At 41.5% G+C, this 14,754-nt stretch overlaps 1 protein-coding gene across 1 annotated transcript in view; it reads right to left on the reverse strand.

Annotated features, from left to right (window-relative positions):
• Window positions 1-749: 749 nt before the first annotated feature.
• FBXO7 (F-box protein 7) overlaps window positions 750-14,754 on the reverse strand; it is a 14,631-nt gene continuing 626 nt past the window's right edge. The window contains exons 2-9 of the mRNA XM_057387058.1: window positions 13,292-13,580; window positions 12,114-12,341; window positions 11,223-11,364; window positions 10,008-10,091; window positions 8,855-8,947; window positions 7,748-7,924; window positions 7,041-7,078; window positions 750-6,697 (exon numbers count right to left, since the gene is read on the reverse strand). Of these exons, the coding sequence (XP_057243041.1) occupies window positions 6,293-6,697; window positions 7,041-7,078; window positions 7,748-7,924; window positions 8,855-8,947; window positions 10,008-10,091; window positions 11,223-11,364; window positions 12,114-12,341; window positions 13,292-13,580 (1,456 nt within the window). The 3' untranslated portion in view covers window positions 750-6,292. The remainder of the gene's footprint in view (window positions 6,698-7,040; window positions 7,079-7,747; window positions 7,925-8,854; window positions 8,948-10,007; window positions 10,092-11,222; window positions 11,365-12,113; window positions 12,342-13,291; window positions 13,581-14,754) is intronic.

Raw genomic sequence — 14,754 nt, forward strand, 5'->3', positions numbered from 1 at the left:
CRGGGTTCTGGTACCAACCACCAAACCTGCAGTGCTCTCACGCTGAAAGGCAGGACCAGCATTTCTGGTAAGGTGAGAGATGGGTGACCCCTACTATGAATGCATTCTTCTCTATTAATAGTGAAATCACTTGAAAGTGTCTCASCAAATGGCAACTGCATACTTGTAATCAGATGTTTTTATTGACACTTACCAGTCTGGGCTGAGCCATTTGCCATGCCCCATTCCATCCCAGCTCCCCCACTCCTGGATACAGATTTTGTGCACCAACCTCTCCTTTTATCCCTGAATTTGTCTGTGTGATGGAGCCCAAAGCATGARTGAGTAACCAACTTTGAACTCCCACCTTCTGCTGAGCCTGAACTCTGTTTTCCCTTTCAGCAAATCGCAGTCTCTCACAAACAGCTTCAGCATATCTGAGTCATCTCAGAGGGGAAACGCCACTGAGGACGAAGCAAAAGCTGAGACCATCCGCAACCTGCGAAAATCATTTGCTAGCCTGTTTTCTGATTAACAATCCTGCAGCTGCATCTGTGCTTCTGTCAGCCCTCAGTCTGCAGAATGTCACACCTGATGTCATCCTGGAATACACTCAGTGGAACTCAGCAATTTACAGCTAACACCTGGGTAAAGGGAATTCTGAAAATTGTTTTAATACAAAAAAAAAATACTTGAATAATGGTCTGAAAAGTGGCTGTATAAAAGTGTCACTATTTCATTGGGTTTTGTGCATTATCAGAATCACATCTGTTCAAATGACTGAGTTGAAAAGCAAGTTTTACTCTTGCTAACCCCTGTGAAGACAACAGAGTTATGACAATGCAAACTGGGTTTTATTTTGATTTGTACAGTCAATACAATTGCTAACTTCCGATTACTGAATTCTTGTTAAGGTCAAGCTGAAAAAAATGAGGTTTCTTTCAGAAACACACATGCAAAGGCACAGTCCAGAATAAATACCCATTGACCCATAAAGTGAGCACACTTGCACATGGAAATCCAGTGAACTGTGGAATTTCATGATACCAGCTCCATAAAAAGTCACTTTTCAGAGCAAAATCATGGTCAAGACAGATACAGTACCAAGGATCAGTGAGCACCAAAGATCACACGAGCAGGTCATGCACATGGACTGCTGGTTTGTTACAGGGCACTCTGCTTATAGCAGATAAAACATCTCAGTTTCATCCCTTGCATTCATGTCCCCTGTGTGCGATTGCCAAGTTCTGAGAAAAAAATGTCATGTTCTAACCCTGTAGCCTTAGCTCAAAAATAACCTAAGAAATGGATCTTCCACAGAAAAAAAAAACAACTTCTTTCCCTGCCCCTGAAAACACCAGGGGTTCACATTCCCAGCTCACACAAATTCCAGACAAAAGCCAGCTAAACTCCAAGCACCTTGGTGACTTGGTCACATCTGGCTGTGCCTGTCCCTCAGGAACAYGCTTCATTAATAGCAGAGCTGATGAAGTGCACATATTTGTGTGCTGAGTGTTCCATAACACTGAATGGGTGAGAGAGGGAGTGAAATCCTGTCCCTGCCTTCAATTCCCACTGCCTTTGCTGGGGTGAATGCAAGATGAATGCAAAGTGACAAACCTGCACCAGAACTGGAGAATTACACTGCACAAATCAGGTGGCCTGAGCCATCCAGAGACACCAACCATGGGAGGGCAGGGATGGCATTGTCCCTGGYAGGTAATGATCAGTATTAATTCTCCCTGACCACTCCCAAGGATTATTTTCCCAGAGAAGACAGAGATGGATCTTTGCTGTGTGCTTTTCCTCTAACCCTGCAGCACTGAACAAAGTTGTGTCTGTCCCAGAACACACATATATGTGTCCCAGCACATCCACTGGAACTGGTACTGACCAAACCCCTACAAGCTGTGTTCATGAGCTAAAAGCTCACCTGGGTAAACCCACACATTTATAGGTACTGACAGGAGCAGAGAGCCTGCTCACCCCGRGGTCAGTTTGGAACAGTTCAATGCAGTTCAGTCCTCACCCCACTCCTCAACACACAGCACTGGCTCTGTGCTTCCCTTGGCACTGCTGCACTGACACTCACAATGCCCAGGACAGTCAAACACGGTCTGAGCCAATGGCACAGATTGCTGTCACCTACACAAGGAATCCCCAAAGCAGCAAAAACAACAGCTGCATTTGCCATCTTRGATCTTGTGATTCACTGGTGGAATAAAGCCAAACAAGGAAATCCTCCCTGCACAGCACCTGTAAGAACATCTCAGCCCAATGCAGTCATCTGGACCCTGTGTGACCAACCCCTGCAGGCCTTTAACGTACAATGGCAATAACAGCATTGCTTTCCAGGCTGGAAATCCCTCAAGAGACTCATCTCAATCAATGATTTATACCTCAAGTTCAGTATTACAGAACCACCTCACTCTGCTGATTTGCCTTCTGATTAGGTTTTTTTCTCCTCGGTTCTGTTGTCCTTCAGGGTTTGGTAAGTAGTTCACAATGTAGCATCATAAATATATGTCATCATCTGAGAAAAAAAMCCCAATCTCTGCTGTTTTACAGTCTCCAGGAGCAATAAAAGAGTGAGAAATGGCCTTGAGCAAGCACTGTCCCACTGGCAAGAATAGCAGATTAACAAGTTTCACTATATGGGGAAGAGGCAATTCAGCCCTGGCAGGAGAGGATTTCCTTCTCTAACACTTCCCTCACCAGGGTTTATACCTTTCCCTACTAAATGGTCACYAGAGATGCAGAGACAGAAATGAAAGTTTACTGCAAGAATCCTCAATGGCTTTATCCCCTGAAACTCTACGTTTCCCTTACCAACACAATATATACAAAAAAGGAACCATAAATCTCCAAGTTTGCTGCTGAAAGAACAACAGCTGGATCATTTGTGAGGCTGCAGGGCTGTCCTGACACACCACAGGAACGGGATAGCAGTCACCTTTGAAACTCAGCAGTGACTCAAATCTCTCCTTTTGCCTACAGCTCTCACTTTTCAAGGGACAAGCAAACAGAACTGCATCTCCCCTCCTCCTAGCTTTAATTTGCAACTTCGAGTACAAACGGGCACTCTCAGCTTAATTTAGTCCATATTCCAGAAAAAGAGCCTTTATTCTATTCACAGAAATGATTTAAAACACTGAGTTGGTTTCCAGAGTTACAATGATGAAAATCTATGTCCCCTAACTGTCCCAACAGTACCCCTTCAAGTGTACAGCTCTGATGCTCACATATTGGATGTTGGGGCTAGCAGGAGATTCACAAATGCACCACCCCATCTTCCAATTATCACCCTTGATGCTGGCTTTCTACTCCAAAATCCCTACACTCTAAAAAAACAGGGACTACAAGGGCTGTTCTATGAAAGGGAAACTAAGGTATACCCCAGAGGCGTTTAGGTACCTAAATGTAACACCAGGGGCAGTAAGAGAACAGAAAAAACTGGTRAAGAGAAGCTGCATTTGAATCACAGGGCACACAGCACACCTTGGGATCTTTGTCACAGATGTGAAAAACCGAGCAGCTGCTCAGGGCTTCCCTTTTGTCCTATTTGTTTAAATTTTCTTCACATGGAAGACAGGAAACATGAGTAGGTTTGGGTGTTTGGATCCAGCCCAAGAAGGGGCACACAGCTACGACACCCAACCMCATCCACCACCTGGAAAATTAGTTTACAATTCCTTGTTTAGCTACAAACTGAGGATCATCGTGACTTTCTTGTCATAGYTGGGTGTGGTAATTCAAGAGGAATGAAACATACATTCCCAGGAAAGGTAAGATCCAGAAGAACAGCACTCCTCCTTGTAAGTGCAGTGGTWTTTTACTTCTTCCACTAATCACAAGAAGGTACGTAAGCCCTTACACCTTGAGTATGGCTCAGTTGCTTTATCTGGTTGGCATAAAGTTTCATAACATAAAACAATACATAGAAAAGCCAAGGATAATAAGGATAATAAGGATAATAGTTTCTTATTTCCAAGTGACTGGTAGTAGCAACCTTTACAGTGCTGGATACTAATGAATAGTAGAGGTAAGAAATGCTCATCTTCAGCCATTTTATCGTCTGTCATTTCTCCTTTATAGTTTGCAACAGCAATGACACACACACTTGATTTAGGAGCTGGCAAATAAACAAAGCAGGCAGGTGGTTTTCAAGTATTTCCTCTCTTTGGTCTTCTAATGTTATACTCTTGGTCCTGAGACACTCACTTTGTATTTCATATCCTAACTCCTCTTCAAGGAACTTTGAAGTTCTGGCTAAGTCAGGCTCCTTGATCTTTGTACCTTTACCACAATGTGAGAACAAAAAAAGGGAAGGAATATCTTTAGGCCACTTAGTGGTGCATTTATAAAAGGGCTGARTTCATCACTTCAAAAACAAACATTCAAATGACAAAATCCAGGACAAAGCAAACCTCTGGCATCAGCCTGGCACAGGTATGGCCTCATGGGTGTTCATGGCAAAGAGGGCCCAATTCAGAGCAGCACGTTTGCTAGCACCAAAAAATTAACTTATCTCACATGCATTGTGTGATCATGTTCCCAGAAATAGCTGGGGAAAAAAAGGAGAATGGTAACTTATGAATTATTATATCAGTTAAAGCTGTATAATCTTATCTGAATGTTGTTTATGCATTGCTGAAGCATTCATCACAAGGACAAAACGGTGCAAGACCAATGCAGTGTAGATTTCCCTTTTCCTTTTTACAGTCAGTGGAATATAAAAAAATCACTCTAAGAGGTCTGACTATGCATTTCACTTATAAAAATCCTTTTGGAACAAGGCAATTCAGCTGCTGAAGGCAAATGTTAAAATTAAGGCTAATCTTGGTATTGAAGGAAAACTATTGCTGTGAAGTAGAAAAGGGAAGAAAGAAGCAAAACGACTTTTGACAGCAAAATAAAGTATTATATTTTACTTCCACTGGAGTTAATGGCAAAACTTCCTGATCTTACTGAAGTCAGCTGATTTCATACAAAACAAGATGAACCACTGAAATACCACCTGAAAAAGCACATAAGTATTAAAAAGACTGATTAAATAACTCATATTTAAAATTAAATGTCATTCCATTTCMACAGTTGGAATTTCAAAAAAACTTTTAAAAAATAATATCAGTTGTCACAACAGCCATCAGTACCATTTATAGAAACACTGAGATCAATCATCTTAAAAAATACGTAAGAAATTAGAAGTTGTAACAAAGTTTAGTCATTCAGTCTTCCTTTAAGTGAGCTCCAGCATCAGCCTGCAGGTCTCATCAGGAGACTTTAACAGTGCTCTCGTTAGCTGCTCATCAGTTCATAAGACAATACTTGAAAGGTGCTCATAACATTTCCTTTTGGCAAGATATAATCCAATACTTAAATAAAGGAGTTAAATGGAATTTACTGAAGTCARAATTCTTTCTGCTTCTCATGTTGTGATCCCATTTCCACTGCAACCAGGTCAGTCTATTTMATTCTTTAATTATGTCAGAGAGGGAGAAAATAAGAATTTTTCACACCACTTTTAGTTCAAACACAGTAAGTGCAGTCATGTACTAYGGATCCTTATTTGTAAAGTCAAGGAGAAAGTCAAAAGTTTTGCTGCTGATTCTTTGTAAAATTGCTCTGTTTCTGCTTAGACTTCTGAGTTGCACTGTAGCATGACTTTGCTCAGTTGTTCACAAAATTATTTCGTGTTCTAATACTTCCACTATGAAGAAAATCCCTTTGCTGTATTCTTTGTGCATTAAGTAACAATACAAAAATGCTTTTTACCTAATAAAATATTAAAGGAAAAAGGAAAAAAAACACCTTTAGAAATTTCCATGAACACGCATCTACYGTAACAGTGGCAGTATCCTGTTCTATGTGATACAAGGTAACTTTTTTGTTAAYAAAGATTATTAATTAGCCAGGTAGGTTTTAAACAAAACCTTCCATCCTGGCAATTTAGTAAAGCTCTTCAAAGAAGACAGACAAGTAGAGGGTTTATATTTAAAGTGCTCTTTATCTGCTGCAGCAAGTACTCTGGCTGGTATTCTGGTCTCTAAGTAGCACTTGACAGACGATCAGGGCAAGGAGGAGGGGAAGCAGAACAAAATGCTCCAAGTTGGAGCTCTTTGAGGAACAGACCTTAGTGCCAGGTGACACAGCACTACCAGCCCACAAAACAAACCCAGCCTGTGTTGGGACATTACCATGCACTCGTTCTTGGCACAATCTGGAGGCAGATGTTAGTGCCTGCATTTGCAATCTCCTGCAGTTAGAAAGCAAGCTCAGCTACTACAAAAGGGCCTGCAGGGACCAGCAGCAATCAAATGAACGCACGGCGAATGTCCATGGGGCGGCCCCGGCTGGGCCGAGCTGGAAACCTCTCACTGGGGCCAACCCGTCCTGGAAGAGTGGGGTTTGCTCCAGGCAAGGAGCCAATCGGGTCAAAATGGGGTCTGAAGGGAGGAAAGCGACCTGCTGCTTCTCCCTGGCCAGGAATGAGTGAGTTAATTGGGTCTCCAACATATGGGAGGGTTGGTCTCTCGTCATATTCTCCCCCCATGATCATYGGGGGGTAGATTGGATTTGATGGGAATGGGTTGGGAGGAAAGGGATTAGGGTAGAATGGGTTGGGATGAAAGGGGATTGGATGAGGTATAGGGGGCAAAAGCATCATGTGCCTCCATCTCAGAGCCTCCTTCTTCTGTTTCAACTTTTTCTTGTAGAGCTGCGGACAGGAAAAAAAAAATTTACAGTTCGCTTAAGTGTCTTTTAAATCTTCAGCAACTGCATTCAGTTTTACAGCACTTCTCAAAAAAGTGCACTTGAAAACCCAGAGCAGCCACTCCCCTGCGTGCCAAAGACCAGACACAGCATCTTTTTAAGATCTCCAATCTGAGCATGCACCATGTAACTGATGATGCTCCTTTCTCCTASTCTGAYCAACATGCATACACAGAACACCACMCTTTTMAGCTAAACTTAACTCAAAAGTTGCTGCCTCCCAAGGTCTGTACTTAATTCTCAAACTAACACTGATCACAGASAGATTATATAAAAAAGTCACCTACTTCTTTCCAGTCTGTGTCACGAGGCCGTACAACTGGATCTACAAAGAGAAGCAAAAAGTTAAAAAAGGCAAGAGATCTTGTGCCAGAGATGCCCACAGTTTGTCAGAACTCAAAGAATAATCAATGTAGGAAAAAAAACCACTTTTGGGCAATACACCTTTTCATAAAGATAACACATCTTAAAAAATGCAAAGCTCCAGGTCCAATCAATAGATAATCTACTTGCACACCCATTCTCTGTAAAGCACCATCTCCAAATGTTACTAAATAGAGAAATCCCAGAAACATTGTCCCCACCTTTGCCTTCTGACAGCACTACCTTTGATAACCTTTGTTTCTTCAATCTCTTATGAGAAATTGAAGCAGGAATGTATCTTCCCTCCACTTCCTAATAACTGCAGTACCAATACACCAAGGTAGCAAAGGAAACAGATGAAAACAAAGCAAGCCTGCACCATACCATGGAAGAACCATGTGGGGCACCAGTAGTGACTCAGAAGATTGCCAACCATTCTCTTTGACAGAAAACTGCATCCACCTGAATCACACCTGACCAGCTGTACTGATTCATATCACAAACTGCATTTACTCACAGTGTTTCCATGTCATTGCTGGTTGCCTGAGAAGCCTCTTATCAAAGCCTGTCAGACCCAGTCCCTGTGTTAACACAAGATCACAATGATATAAACCATGTGCACTGCCATCACCTCGGAAATCCCGCAGGTACATGAACCTCCAGAGCAGCTGGTCATTGGAGGCTGTGTAGAGATCACGGCAAACGGCCGACAGAGAGAGGAGGGAGCGCACGTCCAGGAGTCTGAAAATGCGAAGCTTCAGCTCCAGGGGAAGGACCACTAAGCCAAACACATCTGGCAAGTTCAAAGCTACACAGAGAAGAAAGAAAGTTCAGAAAAAACAGTAAACTTGACACCACTAAAGYAGTGCTTCTGTCTCTAAAGGAACACTATAATCTCTCCTTTAATCCTCTCCCTTTGATGYCTGAGTTACATCACTTCTCTCTGCAACTACTGTAATGTCACTCCTTGCAAAAAAGGCCTCTTGCAACTCTGATTACAATTATGTGGTGCACAAAATAGGGCAAATCACACTTAATACAGAGCACTATGCCTAAGAAACATTCCACACACCTAACTAGGCTTAGAAGCTACAGAGCTAAGGAATAAAGCAAAGAAAAAACGACCTGCCCACTTTCATAAGCTTGCAAAAATCAGAAATACAGAGCAGATGCTACACATAAAATTTTCATGCACTGACATTTAGAGGGAATTTCATTGAACTGTCTTCAGAATAAAATGCTGAGATCTTTTATGGAAGTAACTATGCAGAGAAAGCCTGGTTTCCTACTGCTACACAGCCACCAGGTTGGGTTACTTCCTACCATCCTTTCTAAGCCCCAGTTCCTAACAAGATCATTCCTGAGGTCAGACTTTCAAATATGATACTAAATGTTTCTGTTTTGACAAAGAAATAGATTAAAACTACAAAACTACTGCTAAAAATTACTGTGGCAGGATTTCCTAATAATTACTCATGGAAAACAGCCATTCCATTTCCATCTCTGAAACGAGACTAGAGCAACCACAAGTTAAAACCAGAATTACATTAACATTTTCTGAGTTGCAAAAATTAATATGATTTCTTTAGCACACATATATTACTTTGTGCTTACTCTTTACAAGCCTGTCACTGAACAGCTGTTTCTAACACTTTTCCTTCAAGGTTTTAGATAGAACCCCTTTCTTCCATCCTCAAAAATTAAAGTACCATCTCTAATTGTAAATGTTTCCTCTCACCTTGTCGAGCAGCAGCCAGAAGAGAATAAACCAGCTGATCTTTAAAGAGACGGGATAATTTCTGAAGGTCTTTGTAAACACCTGCAACCTTCTCTGTCAAAGAAGAGAGGAAAAAAAGCTTAATTTCAAGAGGTTATAATGCAAAAGTTGTAAGAATTGCATTTGCTTATAAGCACTTCAATCGTCCTGTGATCTTGATGGGAGCAGCTCTGCAGCTAGAGTGAAACTATCCTGCAACAAATCAGTCATTGACAAACTAGAGACCTGTCCCATGGTCAGACTGAGCTTTCCCTTTGGCCTTACAAGGCACAGTTAAGGGAAACACTTGAGTTCCCTGGAAACAAACTGACTTTCAGAGATCCTTTTGTCAGATTTCAAAGCTCTGCCTCACATACACTTATGTTCTCAAAACCTGCAACCTTCAATTCTCTGACAAAAGTATTTTTCCATTCTCTTCTCAGAAGAAAGAGGAGCCAGAAGATTCTACAGTTCTACTGGATGCATTTCAGCACTCAGTTCTTCTACAGCCTTTCATTTAGAGTTGTTCTATCCCAGTGACTGGGACTATGCAGAACACAGGACACTGAATCAGCCCTGACTGCCAATAAAGCAGCTCATACCCTTCAGACAACATAAGGATGCTCAGTGCTCAAAAGAATCCACACGGATCTGCCCTTCTCACCTCCCTCACCTTAGTGTTACCTCTAATTTTGGCACTCTGGAGAAACCTTGTACAAGTTTTCTGACAAAAAGAATTTAACAATTGGAGCACCACAACAATAGTGTAGGTAGTGCCAGGTTCTGGAGTCCTGAGCTGCCAGGCAGAGAGGGGACATCACCCAGCATTGCTGTCCCAGAGATACACACGTGCCCAGGACCTCACAAATAACAGGCACAGGGGCCAAAGGATAAACTGAGCTTTGCAAGGCTCTTTCCTTACATTGTTAGTTCAAGAAATAATCTGTGCTAACAACAAAATATGAGCAAATGCCCACACTCTGAATTCCTTTTACCACAAAGTTATGACTAACCTAAATGGTGACCCCATTTTTATTCTGTTTTGCTATTCTGCACTGATTTGGTGTCACATCCTTACCCACTGAGTCACTTCACTTTTCAGTTTGCTACTATGAGTATCAGAGCTCAGACATACCTGGGTCCTGGAAGCAAATAAAGGATGATGGCAACAGCTGGATCCTCTTAACACTTTTAATCTCTTCGTTGATTTTTAATGTTGCTACAAATAGAGAAAGACATTTCAAAATTTAAAACACACAGAAATGACAGACCACTTCATTACTGCCTTACACTTTAGAGATGTTTTACTTTCCTCCTTTACCAGATCCCACAAGGAAAATACCCAACTACAGCAAGCAGGAAGAGAAATAAAAGCTTCAGAAAAACATAAAAGTAACTTAACACAGCAGCAGCAGCAACCAAGCATTACTTTCAACAATTCTATCACATGGACAGAGATGTAACACAGCTAAACAAGGCACACAGAGAGCCATTATCATAACCGAGTCACTAAAGAAATGTTAGGAAAAGACTCCAAAAGTTTAATTTATGAATTCTGGATGCATGGTAGTTATAACACTGTCTCAAATCTAACCCTAATCTGACTTGGTTAAAACATTTGCTCAGAATGCATTAAGGTTCTGAGAAAATATGTGTTTACACAAATTGGCAAAATCAGTTACAAGTTTTATAAAGAACTATATCAGTTATCTTGAAATTAGAAGCAAACCCTAAGTTAACGCTGTTTCTGCTAAAATGTGGAATTACTCAAATGCTAAATAAAATAATAAAAAGAAAGAAAAAAAAAGACAAAAATAACTCAAAAAACACATCAAGTGATATGGAAGTTGCTTCAAAAATTAGGACTTCTCTAAGTCTTCTGGACTCAATAACTTAAACTAAACAGTTTTTGAGATCACAGTGTACTACAGGAAAGACTATATATCAGGGCTAAAGATTATATGGTCTGGAAGTTTTAAGTCTTTCAAAAAACATCAAGAGTAAGATAAAAAATGGTAGCTGAAACAAATCCACTTCCTCCATGTCTGGCAATGTGTATGGAAGTTCCTATGAAATGAGACAACAAACATATTTCTACAATATTGCAATGAAAAGGCCAGCTGAATGTCCTAAGGATTAATCTGTCACAGTAGAGGGAAACAGTTAACACACAGACTGGAAATGCCAAGAATATTCAGCATCAGGAAGTGGAATCTCCTGCACCTCAGCAACCCCAGAAATAACGGTGCAGTTCAAAGCAGAGCACATGACAGCACACTCAAGTTTTCTCTTCCTAAACAATGGTGATCCTTAGGAATGTGCATCCAAGATAAAGCCTGGATTGACTCACCATTGATAGCAATGAGATCTCCCAGAGGCACACAGGTCAAACCAGCAGAACCCTCTTCACAAAGGGGATGTGTGTACTGCAGCTTATAAACACCATTCCCTCTCCATTTCTCTGGCATAGAGACTGCCTTGGCTTCTATCCCCTACCAATGCAAAAAGAGAACACACACACAGTCATGCTTTTGCAATGTGCCAATACTGAGAGGTGAGAAAAGGATTACAAGTGAGGAAATGGCAGAATGATGCTTGCAATTCAACTCTTAGGTCAGCCTAATGCACATTATGATGCAGTGATTGTGAATATGTGTGATTATACACTAATTTCTTCAAAACTAACAGCAAATCTGAGAGTACTGATTTTTTATCCTGATAGGAAAGGATGTTCAGTGAGCACTCACATCTATTTCTTTGAGACAAATCCTTCTTTGAGACAAATCATCCATTCCAGCATTCTGACAACTTCTGCACATTATTAATTTGATGCACAAAAAAAAGATGYTACTGCACCTTTTCTGTGAACACAGAGGATCTGACAGGCCTTTAAGAATCATAGTTTGAAGTTAATTAGAAAACCTGAGTCAACTAACAGGTTTAAAGTGCTACAATCTGAACACATCCCCACATGCTCAGTGCTGTAAAGCAGAAGTGGTTGGTTCAGCTGGGTCCCAGTGAGGCTGAGGAACACAAGAAACACAGGGACAGACCTCTCCTTCCACCCCTAAAAGATGCTCCAGTCTTTAGCCTGAAGCTTTCTAGTCAGGGAAATCAGACAAGTTGATCCTTCAGCAGCCCCTGCAGCAAACTGACACAAACAAAGGCAGAGGCAGATCCTCAGATGGTTCTTGAATAGTCCCACAATTACCCAGACATTTCTGTTTGGTGGGGCACCTACCTGAGGTACATAGCCTGTCTCCATCATGAGAAGATGGACCAGAACGATCAAGGCATCAGTGGCACTGGTACACTCAGCAGAAAGGTACAGCATCTCTAAGGAATGGGGTATTTCACCATCTGCAGCTTCACTGCACAGCATGGGTTCTGAGGGATAGGAACCTGCACCTTCTTCCAGCTCAGCATCTTCTGCCACTAACCCAGAAGGAAACTCTAGGCTGGATCCTGCCTTCAGAGGAAAGAAGAATATACATTTGTTCAGAAAATTACACTTTTATATACAACAACATTATACATCTGCTTATTCCAGCTTTATTTCCCATACAAGTTGTAAGATTCCTTACACCTCCATTTCCTAGCATTCCAGATAAAGTCTGGGATTATACATAAACCCTTTGTATTTCTTAATCTTTATAAGGCAAACTCTTCACAAAAGGGTTTGCCATTTTATTGKATATACTAATTGAAGACAAGGTGATRATAATATRTTAAAGCTTCATCASCATTTTTGCAACACAGGAATATTTYAATCACTATAGTATCATCATTTATTTGAATTTAGCCAATGGCAAGTACCCAAAACAGTAACTTGGGCTGCCAAGAAACACCAACAGCCCTGAATGCTGGGGTGGAGAAAGAAATCCATCAATGAGTGCACCTGTTGCCACTCGAGGAAGACAGTGGGTTAACTGTAGTTCCTTTCTTCTACCAAAATCATGGTGTATTATTAAATTAACTGAGAAAACTACACACAGACACATTATGATAGAACAATATTTGAAACTGTAAGCAGATTTACCCAAGGAAAGTGTCAGGAAAGGGGAAAAAAAGGAGCCTGTCCTGGACAGTGACTGTTGCATTTGCTCAGACCTAGAAACAGCTTCCTCTAGAACACAGCACTGAGGCAGGTAAGAAACACAGTCCTGACTTCCTTAAGTGCATGTTCCAGCAAAAACATTTACTCCTGTAAACCTGGAACACTTTGAGCTCTCTGAATTAGCTTTTGTGCCACAGTAATATACAATAATAGAGACAAATTTCCAGTCAAATGACTGAATACATATCAGACAAGTGTAGGGAGCCAATATTCTGAAGAGATTCTCTCCTCTATCATTCAGTAACTGACACTAAGGAGACCCTTTTGCCTTGTGCTGTACAGGAAAATTCTCATGTACTTACCCTGTCCACACTCTCCTGAACTCCCAGCTGAGCTCTCTCACTGTTAGATTGCTCATTGTGCCCCTCCTGTTTTGGGCTGTGAGCCTGAATGATGCCGGGGCTCACGGCGGACGGCTCATGGCCATTCTGCAGTGCAGGAACAGCAGGAGGTAGGCTGGGCTGAACATCTGGCTCTTCCAACAATAAACATATCAAATCACCAGAAACAATCCCGTACGAAGCCAAAGTCTGCTGATCCTCTGTCAGGGCATCTTTTCTGTTCAATGTTATTGAAAAGGCGGTATCAGAACTGAAAAATAATTTAAAAAAAAATAGTAAGGAAACATGGTTGGCTGCACCTGGATAGCCACACACACCTGACATGGCAATTGATGCTGTGGTGATTGGTCAAAGACTGGACTTGATAATCTTGGAGGTCCTTTCCAACCTTAATGATTCTGTGATTCCACAGTTAGAAATACATATTATATATTGCAATTGGATTGTGCCACAGGGCTTAAKCCATTATTAATTATCTGTACATTAAAGAAATAATGAGGGGAAAAAAGATTGTATGAAATTATTTCCCTCATGTTTCTCGCCAATTACATTTTGAGTTGCTATAGCTGCTTGATAAATAAAACTTCATTTACAGAAATTGCTCATAAAACAATTACAAAGGAAAGCAAACAAGTGCCTCTCAAAATATAWGATATCACTGCTAGAAAAACAAGCTCTAAACAAACTACTGGCTCAGATTATGYTTTAAAAAATAGTGTGTAAAAACAYTAGAAACCAACTAGCTTTCTCATCAACCTAAACATTMATTTCAAAGATCAGCAGCTGTCCTRCAGAATGCTAGTTGCAAATGAGRGTATTTAAGAAAAAAYRCTTCAAGRCAAGCGTTTACAAAAAGAAACCCCATAAACTCAATGGTTGGCAGGGAAGCAGCTATAAAATACACCTAGAGCTATAAAATACACCGACAGCAGCAGACAAGCAGTAAGCTCAGGCTCCTCTGCCCACTCTGCTGGGTCAATCACCAGTGAGACACAGCTCGGACCTAATTAAAGGTTTGTGATACAAACCTTCAGCACCAKCAGAAAATGCTTCCCTTCTGTGGGCGATTCTTAAATTGGTTCTGCRGGCTTTACAGAGAAAACGTTTATGAAACTTGAACAGAAATTCTCCAGGAGGCCTGAGASAAGTGTAAAACTGATAAAACTGAGACCCTGGACCATTCTGTAACACAAACACCGCGAGGAAATCTCTGGCCGAGCCGCAATCCGCATTTCAGAGCTGAGAACTCCCCAGGTTTGGCTTTCCCGTTCGCAGTGAGCAGCCGGGAATCAATCAGCCCGTGTCCCTGCAGAGCCCGTGAGGCGGGGAAGGGCTGCAGCCGGGAGATGGAAATCAATGCCCGCGGTGCGGTACCGGCCCGGGCGGTGTCAATGCCCATCCCGCGGTGCGGTACCGGCCCGGGC

The sequence above is a fragment of the Malurus melanocephalus genome, unplaced genomic scaffold (assembly GCF_030028575.1).
Source record: "Malurus melanocephalus ecotype Western Australia unplaced genomic scaffold, MMel_1.1 scaffold_1121, whole genome shotgun sequence".
NCBI classification, from domain to species: Eukaryota; Metazoa; Chordata; class Aves; order Passeriformes; family Maluridae; genus Malurus; species Malurus melanocephalus.